This window comes from Ursus americanus, chromosome 2, assembly GCF_024610735.1.
Source record: "Ursus americanus isolate L20-20 chromosome 2, mUrsAme1.1.p, whole genome shotgun sequence".
NCBI classification, from domain to species: Eukaryota; Metazoa; Chordata; class Mammalia; order Carnivora; family Ursidae; genus Ursus; species Ursus americanus.
In genome coordinates this window covers 67,067,657-67,091,299 of record NC_142128.1, presented here as the reverse complement: position 1 = coordinate 67,091,299, position 23,643 = coordinate 67,067,657, and the positions used below count along the sequence as shown (strand labels likewise).

Genomic DNA, 23,643 nt, shown 5'->3' with positions numbered 1-23,643 from the left:
CAGGCTCCCAAAAGAGCTGGTGCCCGTGGATAAGGCAAAGGCTGGCCACAGAAATCAACTGTGGTTTATTTTTTTCCAATTGACTGAATCCCTGCCTTTTTTGTGCGGTAGAAAGAGACTTTGATCTTATAGGGCAATGCGTTTCCCTCGGCCCGCTAAAGCCACATGGTGTTTCCATTTCTCTATCCTCTTCATCTGCCTCATCAGAAAAGCCACTTGTCTGTAGCACGGCCTCCAACTGGATGGTTTCTCTCCCGGCCCCATCCCTTCCCTTCTCCACGTAAGGTCACGTTCCCCTTCCCAGTGTAGAAACAGCTGGAGAAAGCCGCAAGCTGGGGCACACGTGCTATGACCAGAGGCAGGGACATGCACTTGAACTGTGAGAGCCAGCTCGTCTCTCCGTAGTCAGGAGGAAGGCATCCTCTCATACTCGTGTTTCAGCCGCATCTGCCAGGGGAGGGACGGAAGGAGCGGAGTACTGCTTGCCGGGGGGGAAGGGGCCACGCGGACGTGGGGGGATAGACACAGATGCATGTTTCCTGACTGAAAGAGCAATTATTAAACTGGAGAGTATAAGAGTTTTAATTGCTTGCATGCTGCTGACACAAATGAGTGTTTTGTCTGCCTTGCTGCACGGTACCCGTGGCCACCTATCACCCAAAGTGTATTATGTCCGGATTGGTATGCGTTTCACTCTTGAAGGGTTTTAAACAGATAACCAAACTTCAGTGTGTAATGTTTCCATTCCACGTTCACGAAATGTTTGGCCTCGACACAGAAAGCCACATTGTCTGAATCATCTTTTAAGTTCAGCTAAAGTTCGGCTATTAATTTGCACCCGGTTCCGATGTCCCTGCCCTCGTCCAAAAGAACTAATGGATCCTTGTTTTCTGTTTTCATTTTAAGAATGGAGTGTTTGGGAATGCCAAGCTTGCTTTGGGTTTTCTACCTTTTTTTTTTTAATGCAGCTTTGAAATATTCAGTTGTTTGCCATTACTCACCCCACCCCACCCCCCATGCTTGAAATTTGCCGTTTCTAGTGTTCCATAATCATTACCCTCTTATGTGTTTGGTTTTGGTTGTTAAGCGGTAGCGTTTTGTACTTGGGTTTTGTTTTTCTCCTCCAACCGCCAGTTCTTTGTTCTACTGGCCAATCCTCACCTTCGTGTTTTCTCCCCCCCCCCCCACCCCGGTACAGATCAAAGTGGTCAAGGCGTTCCATAGCTCCCTCCACGAGAGCATTCAGAAACCCAAGAACCCAAACTCCATCCACAACTTCATGACCCACCCTGAATTCGCCATAGACGAGGAGGTGCCACGGACGCCACTCCTGGATGAGCATGAGGAAAATCTGGACAGTCCTAAGGCCGGGACTAGGGTGCTCCTGTTGGATGGTGAGGTCCCTCCATACGCCAACAAAAACAACAATGCGGTGGACTGCAGCCAAGTGCAAATTGTGGCCTCCCACTCAGACAGCCCTCTACACAGCCTGGAGACATCCGTTTGAACTTCGTTCTCTGACTCCCATCCCCACTTTCCCCATGTCCTTTTTCATCTGTCCCATCTGTAAGGTGACGATGGGACTTTTCACTGTCATGTCAGCTGCTCCCAAGTATGTGTGAACCCCCACCTGACCATGAAGAGGCAAGAGCACAGACCTACGAGGATTCCGACTTAACCTTGAGTTGGGGTTTGTAGCAGGACCCGGTCAAACCCCAGGCAGGTAATGAATGGGAGGATCTACTCCTTGGGTGTATCAGTTGTCATTTTGAAAGAAATGACGACAATCCTCTTGGCATCTGCCCCCACCCAGACTCTCCCCAGTATACATACGTATGTCACCATCTCCTGACTTCTGGACTTTACCCTATGAGTCTGTGCCATTTATAAGCTAAGTCGAGGGTTCCAAGGGACAAATGTCCCCAAAATGAAATGTGTTGAGGTAGGAATGGAATGTTTAGAATCACCCTGTAGAGTCATTGTTTTTAAAATGACTTTCCCATTTTCAAAACTTACACCTAAAGCCCTCTAGTTCTTTCTGCCCTTCTAGTCAAACCTCCCTAGGTTTCTTTCGGTCTTTCGTGGCCACTGTCTCCCTTATTGCCACCCTTTCTTGTTCTTTTTACTTAGTTGTTTTTTTGTTTTTGTTTTTTGTTTTTTTTAAGTTGTGATGATTAAGAAAGTGGGATGGCCATGGCTGAGTGAATCAACTTTGGCCAGTCACCCTTCTGGCCCCACTGGAATCCTTGGTTTAGTCCTAGAGGCAGACAGGTTGCTTTGCTAATGGGATCCTCTTGAAGCAGTTGAGAGCTGGCAAGAATGTGTTTCTGTTGTTGCCAGGTTACCTCCCACTTCTGAACTGCCATCTTGTTAGGTGTGTGTCCTTTCTAAGTGCCAGGGAGATCAGCCTTGACCGTGAAGCTTGCATATGTTCGTTACATAGTTTTTACCATAAGCCTGAGCTTTCTCCTGTTCCTAAAGTGGCGGCAAAAGAATGGATTGAGAATGACCCTGCCTTCTAACTGGACTGGGATATTGGGGACCAGCAGCTGGCGGGTCCAGGACAAAACAGACCATCAGAGCCGACTCTTGTGCCCCCTCCCTCGGTTGACCACTATTGTTTTCAAAGCCTTCCGCCAAGGCTCTTCTAGGACAGGACCTGCTTGTTGGGGGAGTGAGTACTGAGAAGGCTTGGGAGAGGCCAAAGGGCCATACTAGCAGGTTCGGAGAAACCTTCCTCTGAGAAACCAGACACCTTGAGCTTAGGTGCCCAAGTACCAGCTTTGACCTACCCCTCAGCTTTCTCATTCTGCTCTGTCGTGGCCCCTAACTCGTCCGGTCTCTCAACAGGCCCCAACATTTCTCACATATTCTGCTTTTTGAAAATACGCATCCCAAGTGGGCTCTAGTGACATTTTGCTGACTTAAAGGAGCAAAAGACCCACCCTGGAAAGTTCTCCTTCCACTCTTCCTCTTTCCCACATGCCCCACTCCAGGCCCTCTCCAGAAATGTGCTCGACTCTGCACAGTAGAGCCCTGCACCTTCTTTCCCTGAACACTGCCCAAAGCACCCTCTCCCCACCTGCCTCTCCGGAGTTGGGGACGTCACTAAGAGATTTTTTTAAGTGTTCCTTAATGGGACAAGGTGGAGCCACGTTTGCAGGAGCTCCATGTTTATCCCCGCTGATGCTGACGTAAGCTCTTCTGTGCAGGGGTTTGTTAACTCGCGTCTACCAATTCCCATGAAAGAAATGAAGCCCGTCCCCCTCTTTCAAGAGTGATGGGAGTGGAGGGTGAGGCCAAATTTCCACTCGTGAGAGTAAGGTGGCCTGAACCTATGCTCTCCAGCCTTCTCTTCGGGCTCCCTCCTCCCTCACCCCTTCCACCTGAGCTGTCTGAGGGAGGAGGAGCGAAGAAACAACACCCCCTCCCCATCCCCATTACCACGCAACCCGCCATATTTGACTTGGGTTTTGTAAAGCTCACACGCTTCGGCAATCTTTTCTCTGTCTTCAATCCTCATGTGGGAATAAAACAGCTCACCCGAGGGGTTAGGTGTGCACATATATATTTATTAAGTACATTGGAAGATTTCGTTCTGTCAAGTCTTTTATTACCTCAGATCAGTTTGAAAAACAAGCCAATAACAAACTTTGGAGGCTGCTGCGCCATTCCTGCTCCCAGAAGACTCTCATGGTGCCTGACAGGTTTCTCTTGAGGGCTTGTGTCTACTTGTTTCAAGTCAATGGCTTTTGTGTGTCTTCTAGTTTCCATGGTAGGAGAGAAAATAGAGAATATTATGCAAAAATATATAGTTTTCTTTAGCTCAGAAACGGATATTTTTGAGTCAGCCATATGTATTTTGTTTAAAGGATTTGAAATAAAGTGCTGTCGTGTTACCCTGTGGAAGGAGCGCATAACCAGCTATTCGACATGACAGGCGACTTAGTATATTTGTGACTGGTTTTAAAACCAATGCACCGTACTTCCTTTCTCCAAACAGCCATCTTTATACTTAGGGGAAAAAATGTGTTGGGTTCTAGACTTTTTTAATATAAATTTTGTTGATATGGAATTGAGTAAGTTTAGTGTTTATGTGCATATGTTTTTTATATAAGTTTTTTCTATTCAGTTGTAGTGATCCAGCTGGCAGTGAGTAAATATGGCGTAAGTTAATAAAGCTCTCCCCCCATATGGTGCTTTAGATCTGAAAAGGGTCTGATGGGGAGAAGGGAAATGATTCTCCTAGACAAACCTAGGAAAGCGGGCAGTGGACTGTGGACGGGAAGGAAAGCAGCCAGCGAGAGACGAGTGTGTGTCCCCCATGGAGATGGGTGCCGGGCTTTTCCGTGACTAGTGATCAGGGTCAGGGGCCTTGGCTGGATGTTGTTTCTTGATGAGTAGCTGGCAGAGTGGTACCCGAGGCGTGACTATCTCTCGGGCTGCAAGGATGCTCTGACTGGGGGTTTGCATTCTTCATGGTTCTTTCACCCGTGTTTTATGGGTTCTTTGCCCCGGGAGTTTTCCGTTAGTGAGTTTTTGTGCAAGGCCCTGATTTGGGACTTTCCCTCCCCTAGAGGTCGTGTGCAATCTGTGAGATGGGGGAGAGAGTTCTAAGTGGAAGTCACACGGGCCGGTTCTAAGCCGGGGTGACCGTCTTGGAGCTAGGTCCTTCCCAGAGGCGCCCTCCGCCCTCTGACATGATGGCTCCCCCGTCCCTAAAGGTCAGAGAGACCACCTCGCGGTCCTTCTGACACTTGTGGGTTCTGTAGGGTCTGGGTTTCTTCTTCGACTTGAGCTTCAGAGGAGAGAGTTTGCAAGTTCTATCTGAGCGATTACATCACTGCCCAAAACCCGGGGCTGGGGAGGGGGTGTGGCAGGTCCGCATGCAACCTCGACATGCCTCGCCTCCTTTCTCTCCTGCTTCCTTTGCCTCCCGATCGATTGAAGCAGCCCCTGATACCATCACAAAGTGCACACTTCCTCACTTTCCGTATCTAGGGACCACCCACGGCCATGGTGGGGACGAGCACTTGTAAATGCCTGCTCTTCTGAAGCCATTCCAGCCTTTTCCTCAGAATAGACCAGACGCCCTTCCATGTTGCTCAGAGCCACTGCTTTGCCTTCCCAGCCCTGCTGTCAGGCCTGCTGTCCCCTTTCCTCTTAATGAGGAGAGACGGAGGGAAGTGAGCTCCCCATGACCGAATTGGCCTTTGGTTCGCGTTTGCTCACCATCTGTATATATGCCGTATGTGAATTGCCATATGTATGTGCCAACAAATCCATCTACGTTGTTCTTTTCAAATCCGCACGCAGATAGGAATTTTGAGTTTCTTCTTCTTTTTTTTTTTTTTTCAGTAACTAGTATAACAAGCACTGGTATTTTTATATTAAAAAGAAAAACAAAACAAAAAGATTGACTATTGTGGTCTGCATGACATAAACAAACATGGTGATCTCCAAGCATTGCGTCCCCCAGTGTGTGTTGCCATCATTTGCAGTTCGGCTTAACGGTGCGCCCAATCTGTATTTGCATTCTGATATTATTTAAGCTCTGTACAATGTTTTGCATGTATTTATATGGTTCTTAGGGAAAAAAATGCTGTAAACTGGCAAATCTGAAATGCAAATATGTTGTCCACAGAGACGGAATGAAGAGGAGTTTGAAAAGATGGGGAAAAAAAGGGATAAATTTTTTTTTTGGAACCAGTAAAGCTTGTTGCTGACGAGCAGAAACAGTACTGCCGTGCACTGAGAATAAAAACCCATGCCCACTAGAACCTGTGCTGTCCTCACTGTGTCTCCGCTTGCGGGTAATGTCCCTGCGGGTCTGTCGGAGTTTCAGAAGGGACCCGCTGCAGCCGCATCGAGACCCCCATCCGTGCAAGCCCAGAACCCCGCTTGTCACTGGCCCCTGCCACGCTTCTCCGCCAACACGGCCCTCTGGCCACTCTCGGCCCTGCTTGCCAGGTCCACGCGCTGGCGGGACAAGCTTTGCTCAGCTCGCTTTGGGAGGAACTCAGAACTCCCTGCCCCTTTCATCCCGGAGCTCAGTCAAGTTCCCTGCTCTCTCTGAACACATCAAAGGGTCAGGAAAGGGCTTTGTGGGCTCCCCATGGTTTGTTAGGAAACGGATGATGGGGAAGGACAGCCAAACTCTCTGGCTGTTTGAACAGGCTGCTTCTGAAGGCGGAGCAACCCTGGAGGAAAAAGCTTCTGTAGTACGAAGTCTTGTCCCCACGGCTCCTGCCTGCCCCAGCTTGCGCTCCACGGGCTCAGGCACACCGCCTACTTCTTTCTTCAAAACAGGCTCGAGAGAAAAAGTGAATAATACCTAACAGGGGGCTAGATCTAGTTTGATAACAGAAGTCATTCGCAAAACAGAACTAGTCTCTCTTTTTCCCGTTACGGGCTCCCTCCCAATTACCCCTGCAAAAAGGTGCAAAGCACGCGGGCACACACACTCCCCTCGAGTCCTTTCTAAAGCTTGGCCCTGGGTTGCCCCCTACTCCCACCTTGTCTTGGTTGGACCTACAATCCGTGCCTCTCTGCGAGGCCAAAGCAGATCTTAAGCCTCTACACCTCCTAACCCCGGCGTGCGGTGAGGAGCGGAGAAGCATGAGCTTCGAAGCAGCTCTCCGGCCAGGACCAGTGGCTCCTCAGGTGTTGTTTTAATGTCTAAAACCAGCTCAGCTCCTTGGCCTGAGGGACGATACAGAAAAGCACGTGCTCTCTTCTTCCACCTTTTTCCCTGCCCCTGCTTCTAGAAAAGCATAACTGCTCTGCCCCCCATCTTTAATAATGGTTTGCAAGCCTTCCTCAGCCACCATATCCTCTCCCTGTGGTCACGGGCTTTGTTCGAAGCTCTCCAGCGAGGCTCGCTGGTTCCCTCCCAAGTACACACACAAACCAGGCGACTCCTGCTGACTTACTCTGTGCCACATGCAAAGATGAGTCACTGGGTACCCATGAACTGGTTCCCAGCCCCTGACCTAGGTCTCTTAGGGCATAGCCTTCGTGTCTCTGCAAGCACGAAGGTAGGTAGGGCATGTCCTTTACCAGCAAATACTTTGGAAACCCTGTTGTAAATAAAACCTGTAAGCGTGTTGCCGTGTTGGTGCTGTCACGGACATTCGGTTGTCCCCAACATGGACCTAGGCCATGAGAGGCAACAAGTCGCTGGCTCCATGGGGCGTCCTACCCCCGGCCTTGAAAGGGAGCGCCTGCCAGGTTCCGGGCTTGGCCGGATCCCGACGCCGAACTAATCAAACACGTCTTCCCTTCTCCGAGACTCGGGTCAAAGACTACTTCCCTGTCCTCAGAAGACACACACACAGAAGGGAGCAGTCTCTTTGGAGTGGCCTCCCTCTGCCATCTCCTCAGAGGCTAGTGTCAAAACAAAAATGCCATTTCACCCCGACAATGAGATCAGAAAAGCCAAATGACAATCCGAATCTTGGCTTTTGCTCGTGATGTCTGAGCAAGGGGAGTGACCTGAACCCTCTGAGTAGCCGGAGCCTTCACACTCCGAGCCAGAAGCCTCCGCCTCTGCTCTCAGATAGACCTGGTCCCCGAGTTCAGGCTCAGCCAGCACTCGGGTTCTCCTGTGGCCCCGGTAAGAGCGGCCACGGGGACCGTCCTCCAGGCACGGCACCATCGGTTAGCTTACAGGGGTTTTGGCATCCTGCTGGACCCAGAAACACTGTGTCGTGTGGTTTAGAACTCCAGCTCCCCGTGGCTTGGCCTTACTGAGAGTAAGTACACACGAAAACGTCCCCGAAAGAGGAAGCGAAGCCAGGGACGTCAGGGCCAGGGACCAGCAATGGCCTTCAGCACCCGTAAGGGAGAGAATAAATACAGCCGTGATAATCCCAAACCCTTCCTGTGAGTCAAGAATCCCCCCATCTTCCCTACCTAACCTTAGGAACTGAAAGGGGAGGCAGAGTAAGATCGCGAAGTGTGGCCGCCCAGGAGGCGGGAGACCCGCGTCCTAAACCTTGCCTGCCGAGTGGCTTGATTTTCCATCTCCACAAGGAGACAGTTGTAGTCCATCAATGATTTTCAGATTACACTTAAAGACCCGAAAGGGATTCCTTAGAGATGATTCAGAGCCCACAGGTGTTCAACAAAAGTAGCTGGAAAAAAAAAATGTATTTGGCTTGTAGGTCAGCGGTAGCTTTGAAAAAAATGCCTTCAAGGTCCTGTGAACTCCTCCTGTCTGAGGTTCCCGCCGGCTCCGAAATGATCCAAACGTGGGTGACACCATAACAACAAGAGTTGTGTGATTAAATACACAAACAAGCCGAATCTGGATCCTGTCTTGGTGGTTTTCCCGTTATAATCACCAACGTAAGCGCAGACACAATTGACTAACACTTAGTGCTTGTAGTCCGTCCGTCCTGCTAAGATTGTTACCTAGTGATTCACCTTCGGAATTTGTTGTGAAAAGAGCAGTGGTCTGGAGATCCAGATTGCCACCCAGTGGAACGGCATAAAATTACAAGCAAGCTGGCTCCTTTAAGCGCTGGTGGAGAGTGCTGGCCTGGGAACTGGAAGACCTAGGTTACGACCCTGACCCTGCTACTAATTTGTTGTGTGACCTAAGGGTCTCCCCAACTCCGACACTCTTCCCATTCTCAGTCTAGTGTCTAAAATTGCTGTTAATAACCATTGGAGAATGCCTAAGTGGCATTTTGCTTTCATGGCTTTATCTCCCCTGGAATGTGGCATTATCGTGCGTGCTTTGGACACGAGCGCATACCGGGACGTGCGCGGGCAGGCTCGGCCACTTACACCTGCAACAAAGACAAATTGCTCCACAGCCCTTAAAGCACAAGAAATCTGTTTCTTGGGGCGCCTGGGTGGCTCAGCCGTTAAGTGTCTGCCTTCGGCTCAGGTCATGGTCCCAGGGTCCTGGGATCGAGCCTTGTATCGGGCTCCCTGCTCAGCGGGGTGCCTGCTTCTCCTTCTCCCACTCCCCCTGCTTCTGTTCCCTCTCTCGCTGTCTCTCTCTCTCTGTCAGATAAATAAATAAAATCTTTTAAAAAAAATCTGTTTCTTTTCTAAATCCAATAAAATCTAGCACCGAACTAGCTCGCAACCCACTGCAGTCTGCAAGAGGCCTCGCGGTTGTTTTTACGGTGTCATCTCCTCCCCTTGGATATTGGTCCGCTCGTCACTCAGCAAGCATGACGTGAGCCAGGCACTGTGGTAGGCACTGGGGATGCAGCAGGGAGTGAAACCAAGTCCCTGCCCTCTTTGAATTTGGTCTCATGGAGGAGAGACGAAATGAAGAAGTAAATACGGAGCATGGCAAATGGTGACAAGGACCAGGGAGAAAGGTAAAGTGTAAGGGAAGTAGGGAGCACGGGGCATGAGGGTTGCTCTTTTGTTGATTTTATTTAATCTAGAGAAAGAGAGAGAGAGAGGCAGAGGGAGAGGGGGAGAATCCCAAGCAGACTCCCCATGGAGCGCGGAGCCTGAAACGGGGTTCGATCCCACGACCCGTGAGATCATGAGCTGAGCCGAAACCAAGAGTCAGGCACTCACCTGACTGAGCCACCTGGGCGCCCCAAGGGCTGCTCTTTTGTAGAGAAGACCTCTGTGATGAGCAGAAGTTTGTGAAGGTATGTGAAGGGAGTCAGAGAGTGAGCTAGATAAACATGGGGAGGGAAAAGATTCCAGGCAAAGGGCCCAGCAAGTGCCAAGGTCCTGAGGCAGGATACCGCGATGTGTTGAGGATGGATGGGGAAGGCAGGAGTCGGAAGTGGGTGACGAAGTGGGGAAGCGAAGGAGGGAAGTGCAGACGTGGAGCTGGGAGCCAGGCAGAGCCTGTAAGCCATCGCGACGTTGGCCGGCATGAAGTGGGAAGCCACCGGAAGGTGTTCACTGAGGAGTGCAGTGATCGGTGTTACAGTTTAAGGGACTATCGCGTGGCTGCCATCTAGGGGAAAACGGAGGGACAACATAGGTGTGACGAGCCTGTGTGCCTTACACATGTGGGCCCAGCTTAATACAGAAGGACACAGGTAAGTCCGAGCCCTCTGTCACGCTGGTGTCCTACGACACACAGAAAAGTGAAAAGAAAATGCTTGTTCCAAAAACATTCAGATCTATTGCTTGAGTTCAGTGACCGAGCTCAGTAACGCCCTGGCTGATGAAGCAATCGAAATGACATTCTACTCCCTCACACGAGAAGGGAACAAAGAAAACCCTCTTGACCTGTGCCCTTCCTGTCCCAGCCTCCCACGCCTGCTGCCACCCTCGCTGTCTGGTCCCCAGGCGGGCCCTCAGCCCTCAGGCCTCCTCTGAGATACGCTGCGCCTGCCTCTGATGCCTGATGTGACTGCCCCCCTACCCCGTGCTGCCGAGGAGTCGCCTCCTTCCTGCCCAGAGCCCCAGGGTCAGAGCCCCTCTGCCGGGATGGGCTGGCTGAGGGGAACCAGGGCGCTCACAGCCCTGGGGCTGCGGGGAGACTCGGGGCTGTCAGCAGACACTTGCTCATCCGGACGTGCCTCACAGCTCGCTCGGTCCCAAGGCTCTGTGGCTGCCAGGACTTGAAGGGGGGCTGCCAAACACAGAACTCCAGAAGGACCGAGGAGGCAGGGCCTGCCCTGCTCTCGGGACACCAGACGTCAGGAAAGGCTCCTCTTGCCTGTCAGCAATGCCAACCCACCTCTTCCACGAGGGCCTAGCCTAAGTGGGGGACAAAGTATCCCCTAGGTGGCTCATAGGCCTTGCTTTCAAATTTTCCTCTCGCTCCTCGAGGACCTCGGGCAGAGCGGGGGCAGGGAGCAGAGAAATCTTTCCATACTTTCTAAGTCTTGTTGTCCTAACCCCGCTCTCTCTCAACTTTAACTTAAAAGGAAAGTATTTGCTGCCTTTGTTCTCGGTTTCAGACTTGCCTGGACTGGAGAAGGCCTCCAGCCCAGAAGCAAGTGAGCAAGGAGGGCGGAGGACTGCCACCGTCAAGGCTCCAGCCGCCACCTGGCTGAAGTTGTCTCAGCCTCCCCACCTTCAAGGACAAAGCCTGGCTGGACTTGTCTTTCACACAGGACAACGTTGGCATGTTTCAGCCCAGAAATACAAAAAGCCACCATTAACCCCTTCCTGGGGCAAAGGAGACCCAACTCATGAGCCAGGTCGCCCTTCCTGCAAGGGGCTGTGGGGGCTGAACCGGGCTTGTCTCTTTCCTTCCAGGCTGAGCACGCAGCAGGAGAAAATACTAGACGCCCATTTTTTTCTCAGTAGCTCCCCCTGTTACACTTAGGTCATCAATTCACAGCAGCAGTAAGTCCCTCAGAGCACCTCTCGCAGGGCCCGCTGGGTTCTGATGGTCAGACGCTGCGCCAGATGCCGCGGACACAATAAATCAAGATTTTTTTTTTTTTTTTTTGAGAGAGAGAGAGAGAGGGAGAGGGAGAAGCCGACTCCCCACCGAGTGGGAGTCCGACGCGGGACCCGATCCCAGGCCCCCGAGATCGTGACCCCGAGATCACGACCCGAGCAGAAGGCAGACGCCTAACTGACTGAGCCACGGAGGCGCCCCTAGAGATGTAATCAATAAAACAGAGTCAGTGCCCCGGAGGGGTTCAAAGTCTACTCGAGGAGCTAGGCATTTAAACAACGAGTCCCGACAGGCGAGAGGTCGTGCTGCGTGCCATGGGGACGCAGGAGAGCGCACCCAGCTCCAGAAGGGGAAGTCCTCACAGAGGTGGTGACACTTAACGGCCTATTTTTTTAATCACATCTTTTAATAAAAATGACACCTAATCTTGATAATAATTAAAGCAATAGAAGTCCAAAGAAGAAAACAAAATACCTCAAGCCCTACAACCTGGAAACAACCAGTATAAACTCTTCAAATGGATTTTATTGGAATTTTACGAGAGAGAGAGAGAGAGAGAGAGAGAGAGAGGAACTGCTGTCACAGTGAAGGAACCAGACCAAAGGCCCGGAGCGTGCAAGTGACAGGAGCCGGGCGTGCACGGAGTACAGAGCGGCGGCAAGGGGGAGCCGGGGGGCGCTCGGCCTGGCATGCGGGCCAGACCGCAGGGCACATGGACAAAGCCAGGCGGCCTCGCGTCCGGCCGTAGGAGACTTCCCAGAAATCCGCACTTAAGGAATAAAGGAACACACGGCAGGAAGGCAAGCTGAGCATCAAGAGAGGAAGAGAGAAAGGCCAAAGGGGCAGGCAGTCCATTAAGTATAAAGAGCTGAGCCCCACGCATAATGAGATAATCACATAATAACAGCCCCACTTAATGAGCTTGCGTATGCCACGTCCTCAGCTGAGCACTTTTCATCGTGAGCCCGATTAATTTTCACAACAGCATTACCTAAGTAGTAGTATCGCTATTTTACACCCAAGGACACACCCAGAAAGACGAGAGGACCTGTCCGAGATAACCCAAGCCGACCTTTAGGATCTGAACTTGTGTTGATACTCTTCACACAGTCCTTCTGTCCTTCCAGAGGATTCCGAAAGGTTTTTAGTATTAGCAACATCACTGAGTTAGCGCAGAGCCCGTCCCCTTCGAGGGGTTTGGCTGACTGGGATGTGTAAGTTGTCTGTTTAAAGCCAATCTTGATACCTTTTTTTTTTTTAAAGTAGGCTCCATGCCAGGCTTGAACTCATGACCCTGAGATCAAGACCTGAGCCGATATCAAGAGTCAGACGGTTAACCGACTGAGCCACCCAGGCGCCCCTCATCTTAATACTTTAGGATCACGTGGCATATTCAACCCTGAAATCATTCCAAGTGGTTAAAGGGAAACACCAGAGCAATCGGGTTTAACACATACACCCTACTTCCCAGGAATGAGTAGTTTTCTTCCATTGTCAGGATGAATAATTTCACACACCGATTTTGTGTTTGTTGGTTTGGTTGGTCGTGGCAGGCCCAGGAGGGAAAAGAGAGCAGGTGGCGGGACTCAGCCTCGTCCGGAAAGCTGGAGCTTGTCCGCAGGGCCTCCTTGCAGAAGACTGTGTCCCTCAAGTGTGGGGGGAGGAGGGAGTCAGGAGACCGGAGGGAAGATTAGTCTGACTCAAGCACTCCGGGTAGATAAGAGAAGCGAGGTCTTAAGATGATCACATAGGAGAATTTCTTTAAAAAAAAAAAAAAAAATTTTTTTTTTTTTTAAGTAGCTGTCAGGGTTCTGAGGATTGGTTCTCTTGGCCCTTCTCTTTGTACCACCTTCCAAGTTCCCAGTTCACACACAGCCTTCTGTTGGCTTCCGTGGCTCAGGACAGGCCTGGAGAGCCTCGCTCTCGCTCTCTCTCCCCCACTAGTCCCAGCCACGGGGGCCGTGGAGCCAAGGATCTTTTTCTCCTGAGTCCTAGTTCTACTCAGACCCGTTCCAAAGGACAAGCGAGCAGAGACCCAGGTTCCTGCTCTCGAACCAGCCGTCTCTGAACCACTTCTGCTTCCCGCCAGGTAAGGCCACGTGGAGGGAGGGCAGCAAGGGCTTGGAAGGCAGAGCTCTGGGGAGAGCTCCGGCAGCGGCAGCCCCTCTCCCCTGGGGGCCCTGTGAGAGGCCGGACGCGAGGGGCAGGGTGGACAGCCCGCGAAAGCGGGGGCCTTGGTGTCCCCGGGAAGAGATGGGAGAGAGGCACGGTGCTGAGGCACTGGCTGCCTTCCGTGCCAGCCCTGCTGAGTCCATTTCCTTGGGGAAAGCCAGGTCAGAGGCCCTTCACAGCCTCATGAAGGTCTTCGTGACCCCTTCTCTTCGGACCTCTCCCGAGATGCAAAGAGTTTCAGGAGATTGGTGAGGGAAAGAGAAGGGAGCTAGAAACAAATTTTGAACAGTCGTCGAAGTTTGGGACACTTTGGGTAGACACGGGGAGTGAGGTCTCCGGCCTCTGAGACAGGAGCACAGCAATCGGGACGGGGACGGGCCTCCAGAAGAGTCCTGCGAGAGACAGCCAGCAGCCAGGGGCCAGGGAGGGCCGGGCTGCAGGAAGGAATGGCCTCCAGGGCCCCTGCTGCCCCAGCATCGGCTTCATTCTTTCTGACTGTCATTCCCAGGGATTCTCCAAGTGTGTGACACACACCAGCTTTGTCGAAATCACCCGGGAAGTGTCAGTGAAAACAGCCTGTCCCCCTGACTCAGAAACCCAGAGAAACCACCATGAATCCCCCACCACCTCGTCCCATCTTTAGTCACACTCCCTACAGACCACAGCGCTCCCGGCCAGCCCGGGGAACGGGGGTGCGGACATGTTTTCTTCTATCTTATTATAGCTGAGCAGCGTTTCCTGGGCCCCATGCTTCATTAGCACATTGGTGGTGTCGTTTCCTGTGACGACTCTCTGTTTCCATTCTGGCAAATGTTTGCTCTTTGCTGTCTGCTTTGGGGGTTGGGGGAGGATGAGCTTCTCACGGAGTCTCTCTCGGGCCTCTTGGCAGTTTCCCCTCTACACCCCTCACACTTCCACCAGAAGGCTGAGAGCAGAGCGTCTCCCTGCGCCACCTCTCTTGGGGAGCACGGCAGCCAGCTGAGCTCTCGCCTCCCGCAGTGGGCACTGCAGCCACATCCAGGTAGAACCAAACCTGTTGTCATGTTTGGGGTCAACGCAGCCTGACATTTCACCGGGAGAGGCCAGGTAGATGCAAGGTTGGGGGGAAAGAAAGTTCTAGAAAGATTGGAAAACATGGAGATGAGGGAGATTTCTATCAGTCTTTTCTACTTAAAAAAGTGGCTATGATGGTATGTAAAACACAAACGAATTTTGCCTTTTCTCCCGGGGGATGGCAACTTAGGAAGAGCCAGGAGAAGTGGCCACGTGTGTTAGCTGTTGATAATTAAGAGAAGGCTTAGGAGGAGAAGCTGAAGCCAGAGAGGTTGCCATGACAACGGATGTGATCACCCCGACCCTTTCAGAAATCAGAGGGAGGACCTCGGAGGCCAGGACTCTGCAGGTAACTGACGGCAGCCTGGACAGGTAAGTGACTGGAGGTGGTGAGCTCCACACTCCCCTGATTTAGACAGACAGCCCTGGCAGACCCTGGGGGTTTCTACCCCAGCAGCGCTCCTAGCCCTCACAACCATGCTCAGGTCCGCTGAGACCGTCAAACTCTAGGCTTAGAGAAGCTTGCTCAGGACTGCTGGGAGGAAAGGAATAGGTATTGAAGAGAAAAGCGAGTTGCAGGGGGAGAGAGAAAGCTGTGTTAACACAGGATTTCCTTAGACCTCGCTGTCTGGCCTGGTTGGATTTCTCACCTCCCAGAGGCCCTATCACTGTCCTCAATCCTTTCTGTCTCAAGTCCCAACGACCACTCTCCCCACCCCACCCCCAAAAAAACGAGGTCCCACCATGATGGAAACAAAAGACCCATTTTTTTTTCAACGATATGTTTCCAGGTCCTAAAAACTTTCCGTGAGTGGAAAATGCAATCATAGATGTGATAAAAATATGTCTTTAGGATATAAAATCTCACAGAACTAATCGTGGCTATACATTTTATTGCTAAAATTTCCAGGATCATACTGACGAAAATAAAAAGTCCAACAGCAGTTGAAGCTTCAGTAACACTTGTAGGTATGAATCTCAGTGCCGTGATAACAGTGCAACTCAGCGATAATAAATTTAAAGTCACTGTCGTTTAGGGAAATAAATGTGATTACCATGACAAACAAATATATGTCACCTGCAGCTGGACAGGAGCAGTGATGGGGAATGAATTCATAAAGCTATCAGAACCCTGGAGCCCCCTGAAATATCTACTTCTGTGTTCATTCATGTTTATTAATTCACTCATTCATTCAACACTATTCATCCTGCCCTTGCTAAGTGCCAGGCACTGTTCCAGGCACCAGATAAACAGAATAGACAAGTCCACGGCTTCCTGGAGCTCACAGTCAAGTGGGAAAGTCTGATATGAACAGACAAACAAATGGATGTATAATGTAATGTCAATCCATCTGAAGTGTGTGAGGAAAAACCAGAACAGAGCTACTGAGCAGGTGACATTTCCGAAGAGACCTGAGGGAAATGCAGGACTGAGCTACAAAGACACCCGGGAGAGGGAGCTGCTTGCGGAGGCAGGACTGTGCTGTTCATGCACTGGCCAGGAGTCCTGTCTGTCGAAGTCAGAAGGAAAATGGTGGGAAATGAGGTCAAGATGGTAGGCTGAGGGGCACCTGGGTGGCTCAGGCAGTTGAGCATCTGGCTCTTGATTTTGGCTCAGTCACGATCTCAGGGTCGTGGGATCGAGCCCCGTGTCGGTTCCGCCTGCCTCAGCATGGGGTCTGCTCTCCCACTCCCTCTGCACTCTCTCTCTCTCTCTCTCTCTCTCTCAAATAAATAAATTAAATTAATCTTTTAAAAAAGCAGAAGGAGGAGGCAGAGGCCAGAGCCCAAAGCACCATGATGTCCTCACTGGGTAGGGACAGTGGTTGTTATCCCGAGTGTGATCAGTCACGCGGGTCACAAGAAGAGAGGGGACATGATCTGGTTTGCTGTTAAGAGGATCACGCTGGCTCCTGTGTGAAGACAGGCTATTGGGGTCAAGAATGAAAGCAAGGGGCGCCTGGGTGGCTCAGCCGTTAAGAGTCTGCCTTCAGCTCAGGTCATGATCCCGGGGTCTTGGGATCAAGTCCCGCATCAGGCTCCCTGCTTGGCAGGAAGCCTGCTTCTCCCTCTCACACTCCCCTTTCTCACTGTCTCTCTCTGTCAAATAAATCAATAAAACCTTAAAAAAAAAGTGAAAGCAAGGCAACTATCAGGGAGGTTATTGCAAAGGTCCATGTGGAACACACGGTGGCTCGATGGGGGGAAGGGGGTTGGCAGTGGAAGAGCGAGAGGTGATTGAGTTTGGGAAAGATGCCCAGGGTGGAGCACACGGAATCTGCTGGTTGACTGGAAGTGAGGTGTGAAAGAAACGGAGCAGTCAAGGATGGCTCCAAGTTTTCTGCCTGAACCACTAGATGATGGGAGACACCAGAGGAGAAGCAGGCTTCTGGGAGAAGAACAGGCATTCTGTTTCAGACATACTTGGTTTGAGATGTCCATTGGGCAGCCTAGCAGAAATGTCCAGTATAAATTGGGTAAACATGCCTAGGACTCACGAGGACAAAAGTCTTCCCTGGTAGCTGATCTGGTTTCTAATATTTAGGTCTGCTAATATTTAGATTCCTGCTGTAACCTCCATTGGCTACTTCTTGGCACGGTAGGCAAAGCCGAGCAGTAACCCCAGCCCCGTCAGGGCGTCCCAAGCAGCAGGAACTCAGCCCCGCATTTGCATTGGTTACAGGCCAGCTCCCCAAGTCGGTCCATGGGGGTTGCTCAAATGTCACCGAGCAGCTCCCTCATTGTACCTCCTTCCACACAAGACAGGACGCCCAGGAGGAGGGAATGAGGGCAAGTAAGGGCAGGCGAAGCCGCTTTTGCAAGTTTGGAGGACAGGGTGTGGTAGAAAGAGCGTGATCTTTGGACCCCAACAGACCTAGACCCACATTCCACCTTGGCTGCTTTCTACCTGGCGATCTTTGATCTGCTACTCTGCCTTGCGGAGTCTAACCTCAGGTTTCTGGCCCCAAGGAGAGATGCGATTGTTGTAAAGAAGAAATGAGCGTCACACCCGTGCAAAGGCATGGCATCCAGTAGGCATTCAAAAGGGATAGCGGCCTTCTCCTGTGTCCGATTTCCTCTGTCCACAAAGAAGAGCCTCTCTTCAGCCACACAGCCCACCCCCTTCAGCTTTCCCTCACCCGGCTCCCATCCCAAGTCCAGGCGCTCCCATTCCTGCAGGAAGCCTCTTCTCCAACCTCCCCAACCTCCTAGAGCCCGGGCATGGCGCTTGTTTTTCCTCACAGAGAGAAAGACCAGAGCAACGCCATCTTTTCTGGGTTTGCGGGATTCCTTGCCATCCTCCTGACCACTGTGATTTTCTACAGCCTGTGGAGCTGGAGTAAATGGAAGAAGCAGCGTGAGTCCCTGGGACATTCATGCCCACCCCCACGCCCATTCCTTCCTTCTGCTTCTGTGTACCAAGGCTTCTAGCTCAAAGGAATTGGGCAAGTGTGAAAATGTATTTTTTTATGATCCATAGTGAGGGTGGGGAATATTTTCAGGGACCATCTCATCCCCAGGGGCCCCCACATTCTATAACACTGGTCTTGCCGTGATCCCCATCTCTCTCATTGCCTTGCAGGACAAGTTCCTTACTTCCGAGTTACCGTCTTGCCCTTGCTGTCTCTGTCTGGACCCAGACAAGGCGCCAAAAACATTTATGACTCCTTGCCCCAGAGGCAAGAAGTGCTGGGTAGGTTTTTCTTTCTAATCCATGGCTCACAGATGTTACTGAACTTCTGCGCCCAGAATGTACCTCTCACCACCCAGAGGCAGCTCTCTCCAAACACTCAGGCCTTTCTGCCCTTCAGGGAGCATAGGGGAGGATGAGCTTGACAGAAGCAGGATGTAACTCCACTGGGGGCCTAGAGAGCTCCAAAAAGGGAGCTGGGTGTCCTTTGGGTTTGGGGCTTTGTTTTGTCTTGATATGAAATTAGTGAAAGACAGATGGACCTGTCTAGGGATGGGGGAGCCATACAGGAGGAGAACATGGCCTCCAGCATTACAGGTGGAGAAGACTTGCTCCAGGAGCAACCGACCCCTGGGCTGGCTAGTGCCCTCCGGTCCTTGCTAGAGACTGAGGACAGTTCCAGGACTCAGAGCACGTCGTTCCCCCTCGCTCCGACCTTCTCGCCACAGCACACCAGCCCCAAATACCCGACAGCACACAGACCCACTTCACCCACAAGGCGGGGACTGTTAGGGCTGAGCGTTCACGGGGCTGGCCTGCTAGCTTCAGGATTTGTTCTCTGTTCTTTCAGGGAGACGTCAGTCGAGGAGTAACCGTATTTTCAGTACCGAGAGCCTCCTCTCCAGAAATTCTGATAGCCTTCCTTCTGAGCCTGTGGTAAGAGTCAAGCGAGGGGACAAGCCCCTTGGGAGAAATGACATGTCTCTGGCAGAACTGAGGTAAACGAGCTCAGGTCGCAGATCTCCTTTCCTGGCAAACAGCATGTCCCCTGGCAGTGGCCCTGTGGCCCTATTAATAAATTGGGAAGACTGGCCTCAGGACCTCCGTTCTGCCCAGGGAGAAAAAGCAAGAAAGGTAGGAACAACTGTTTGGGATTCCGGGCAAGGCAAGCAGGGCACGTGTGTTCAAGGACATGGTGTTAGAACTGAAGTGGATTGTTTTAACAAAGACAGGTCACAGCTTATCCAAATGAGTATTGTTCCCTTCCAAGTAATCACCTCAGGAGAGTATAGGAATATTCCACCAATGCTGTTCGTGCTCAAAACACCCTTACAATCCTGCTTTGGGAATTCCCTCTGGGGCCTATGGCAAATTGTTTCAATTATCCTCAATCGCAGGTATATTTGTAAATCCTGGAGCACGATAGCGGGTGTAGAAAACGTTTGTTCAAATGGGGGATATTTTGCCGAGATTAGCGGGGAGCGCCACGGTGAATAACAATACCCTGTGTGTCTTCGATCTGGCCCTGAAGACAGCCCTCAGGGAGGAGACTCACAACACCGTGGGGCAGAGACCCCAGAGACAGGAAAGGGAGGGCTTGGAAGCTCAGAGGGCCCATCTCCGTAGATAAGTTCTGGAAGAACCAGTCGCTTCGGTCTGTGGTCATTTCAAGACAACAGTCCTGCTGCGGCTGAGCCCCTCGTTACCCAGAGCTCTAGGCTCACTTAGCATGCAGCCACCTCCCGGTCCTGCTCCCACATGGCCCACCCCTGGGCTCTGCTCTCACCTCTGAGCCTTCCTGGGGGAGCAAGTCCGCTTGGCGGAGAACATGCAGGGAAGACGGAGCTCCGCGGCCAAAGGGAGTTCCAGCGCTCGGTCCCCACCCCATATAAGGCCACGACATGTTTGGCTTGGACTCTGTAGTGCGCGAAGAACATTTCGAACCAGTTGCCAACAGCTAAAAATCTAAAAGATTTCACATTAAAGTCTGGACGTCCAGCTTTTCTTGAAAAGGCAGAAGCTCTGGAAACAGCAGACCGGTATCCCTGAAGGGCCGTGATGGCCTGAGTCTGTAGGTCAGCTGCCCCTTTAATAATAAGAGCAAGGATGTGCTAGCGTTTTCCATGTGCCAGGAACTCTTCCAAACCCTCTACACGTACTCCTACACTTACTCCCCCAGAAAGCATATCATGTAGACATTATGAGTATCCCCATTTCATATGCTAGGGAAGGAAGGCACGAAGAGATCAGGTAACTTGCCCAAACTTCGCGCGCAGAGTAGCGAGGCTGGGATTTGCGCCGAGTCTAAGGCTGAGTCGCTACCTTTGGCCACTGTGCTATATTGCTTCTCCATGGGCTCTGAGGCAGCAGGTGCTCTCCAGTTTATAATATACCCCCCTACAGACTCCCCATTGAACACCCACACTGTGGCCAGAAGCCAGGAGCAACTTATCATCGCATTGACACTGCTGCTTTCTTTACACTTAGCCCACTTTGCTCACACCTGCCTAGGATCTAAAGCTCTGCAGTTAGGGACCCCCGACTTAGAGATTTTCTCCAAGGTGAAGAGCTGAGCGAAGGGGCTATCAGATAGTGGTACTGGGTGGGGAAGTAGAAAGGCTTCGCCCATATTTCTGCTTCCGTCCTGTCACTGGCTTTCTCTTCTTGCTTATAGCCCTCCCAAGCGGGCAATGCCCTGTGGCTGCACAGAGACCATACCCCTGCCAACGGCTACGCAGTGGGCATCTATGACAATGCCGCGGGGCTCCAGATATGTGGGGACCTCTCTCCCTCAGCAAACTATGTCAATGTCAGAGCAGCCAGAGACTGCCTGAGCATTTCTTCAGAGGATTCGAGAGACTACATCAATGTCCCCACAGCAGAGGAGATTGCTAAGGCTCTAGCTTCTACCAACAGCACCCCGGTGAACCTCTTTGCCCTCCCAAGTGCCCAGGAGCTGGAGCTTACTGAGGAAAAAGACAAGGGCTGTGGGAATGCCAGTGAGCACACCAGTTTTTGGTCTCCAAAATCTGAGAGTGATGATCCACTCAATGACGACGAAGACTCTTCTGAGACCTCAAATGACTATGTCAATATGGCAGGATTGACCCTTGAGACCGTCCAGAGGAAGCAGCCCTGGATGGCTTTCCAGTGCTACAGAGATTATGAAAATGTCCCTTCAGTACCCACCAATGGAAACCAGCAGCAGGTGGAGGAGGAAGTGACATCCTCAAACACAGACCAGGAAGAAGGCATGACGGATGGTCCAGGCACCCACATCCAATTTGTCATGCAATCAGGGAGGTTCCTGGCTCTAGGGGAACATGTGACCTGTCAGCCGTCTGCGCAGAGTGAGACTAGTCCGATAAAACATGGAGGAGAAATGTCCAATGACACTTCCAGTGACTACGAGAATGTGCTAGCTGTTGAGTCAGGAGACATGGGCAGCGAGCAGGGGCCGGACACATAGCTCCTTCCTGATGAATTAGAACCCAGGCACCCGGAAGGAGGGCTCTGTGGGGTAGTCTATCCCGCAGGATCCATAGCCACCACGGGGTCTGGTGAAGACTGCTGACCATCCTTACATTCCAGTGGGTTCGTTCGGGTACACTACAAAGAGACGGAGACACACAGAAGCTAAGGAACTCACAAAGGCCAATGTCTGAGAAAGCCGGAAAGGGATTCTTCTCAAGCAGGGTGCTGTTAGCTCTCATACCAACCTAAGAATGTTTGCTAAAACTGCCTTATAGGACGGCTAGTGGATTAAAACTGCGATAGTTGCCTCGTGCACAGTGGAAACATGAGGCAGTCTAAAATCATTACCTTGGCGAATACCAGCAGGATGCAAAGCGAAAATATGGATTAGTTTGTAATCCAGGCAGAGACCAAAGAGAAGGAAGAAGTCAGAGTTGGGGGGGGGGGCGGGCAGAAGTTTCCAGTTGAAAAAGAGTGTGGACAATCAAATGCTAGAGAAGATGTGGGACACCAGACCGGTCATTCGTTGCAAAGCACAATATCCACTTTGGAAAAGTGTTTGGTGGTTTCTTCTAAACATACGCTTACTATGCAGCCCAGCCATTCCACTCTTGCCTGTTTACCCAAGAGAACTGAAAACCTGTGTTCATACAAAAGCCCATATATGACCATTTATAGCAGCTTTCTTCATAATTGCCAAACTAGAAATAAACCAGATGTCCTTCAACAGGCAAATGGAAAAACAGAACTGTGTATATGCACGTAAAGGGTCATCTATACTCAACAGTAAAAAGGAATGAACTATTGGTTTGTGCAACGACACGGACAAATTTTAAATGCATGTTGCTAAGTGAAAGAAGCTAGACCTAAAACTCTGCATATTGTGTGATTCCATTTATGTGGCATTCTGGAAAAGGCAAAAGTATAGGGAAGGAAAACAGATCAGTGGCTGCAGGTTTAGAGAAAGGGAAGTTTACTACAAAGGAATTTTTAGGTTAGGGGGGTCCTTCTGTATTGCTATTGTGGTGGTAGATACAGGACTCTGTGAATTTGTCAAAACACCAAAAACTATACAGCACAAAGAATGACTTTTATTGTATGTAAATTTTTTTAATTAACCGCACTGTCAGGGGAAGCCATGATGGAATGCAGATTAAGACAAGTAAACCTAACTATATTACAGACGTATGCTATAACCTCACTGAAGGCGTGGGGGGGAAAGGAGCTGGCCTAATTAACTTTGGAAAACAATGTTTTCACTTGAAACTGCAAAATGAAGACACACACACAAATGCATAAACACTTTAGTTGGTAAATTCATATTTCAGAGGACTACAGGTTAGCAATTCTGAAACTACTTTAAATGTATACTAAGATTGAACAAATAAGTAAATATAGATAAAGAGGGGCAGGGTTCTCACTATCAGAAAGGATACAATGAATTCTGTGGTGCTGGATTAGAGCTGGAAGTATAGTTTGAGCTCTTGTTTATTTTAATATATGAATATATATGTATATATATGAATAGATACAGAAATAAATACAGATATGTGCATATATAGGCTAGCAGACATATATTTCTTAGCTCTGTCCATTAGAGGGTCTAGAAGAAATGACACCCTAGAAGTAACGAACCCACTTAGCACCCAGGTCTTGGTTTCTAAATATCATTCTCAGTAGAAGAACCAGACCTCCTTGGAGAAATGGGCAGTTCTAGGGCTGGGTGGGGAAAACGCAGGGATGGGGTGCTTGACCGTCTTGCTGATTAAAAAAAAAGAAAGAAAGAAAAAGAGAGGAGGGTGGCAGGGGAAGAAAACACAAGAAAATATGAAGGTACGTCTAAAGGAGCCATCCAAAAGAGCTCCCAGGGGCAAAGCTAGAACAAGTTCAGCAAATAATAATAATAATAATAATAATATAAATTTGTAGCTCAAAGAACAAAATAAATATTCTTGAGTCCATACCAATAAGTGAATAAAATGGAGGAAAGGGAGAAATCTTCCTTCCTGATGAATTCTGAATAATAAATATAGAAGAAATGAAGGGGAAAGAAAATCACTACTAGGGGCACCTGGATGGCTCAGCCGTTAAGCATTTGCCCTCAGCTCAGGTCATGATCCCAGGGTCCTGGGATCGAGCCCCGCATCAGGCTCCCTGCTCGGCGGGAAGCCTGCTTCTCCCTCTC

The 23,643-nt window shown here is 50.6% G+C and overlaps 2 protein-coding genes across 7 annotated transcripts in view; both read left to right on the top strand.

Annotated features, from left to right (window-relative positions):
- Positions 1-5,780, top strand: part of ATP2B4 (ATPase plasma membrane Ca2+ transporting 4) — a 95,121-nt gene extending 89,341 nt beyond the window's left edge. For 4 of the 6 annotated variants that reach the window (XM_045787602.2, XM_045787600.2, XM_045787605.2 and 1 more), the window contains one exon: positions 1,199-5,780. In XM_045787602.2, the coding sequence (XP_045643558.1) occupies positions 1,199-1,507 (309 nt within the window). In that variant the 3' untranslated portion in view covers positions 1,508-5,780. The remainder of the gene's footprint in view (positions 1-1,198) is intronic. The other 2 variants (XM_045787604.2, XM_045787603.2) reach the window with 1 other exon arrangement.
- An 8,650-nt stretch (positions 5,781-14,430) lies between these two features.
- Positions 14,431-23,198, top strand: LAX1 (lymphocyte transmembrane adaptor 1). Its single transcript, XM_045787891.2, has 5 exons — positions 14,431-14,944; positions 17,818-17,930; positions 18,156-18,266; positions 18,835-18,920; positions 20,659-23,198. The coding sequence occupies exons 1-5, from the start codon at positions 14,850-14,852 to the stop codon at positions 21,451-21,453; spliced, it is 1,200 nt and encodes a 399-aa protein (XP_045643847.1). The 5' UTR covers positions 14,431-14,849; the 3' UTR covers positions 21,454-23,198.
- The last annotated feature ends 445 nt before the right edge of the window (positions 23,199-23,643 follow it).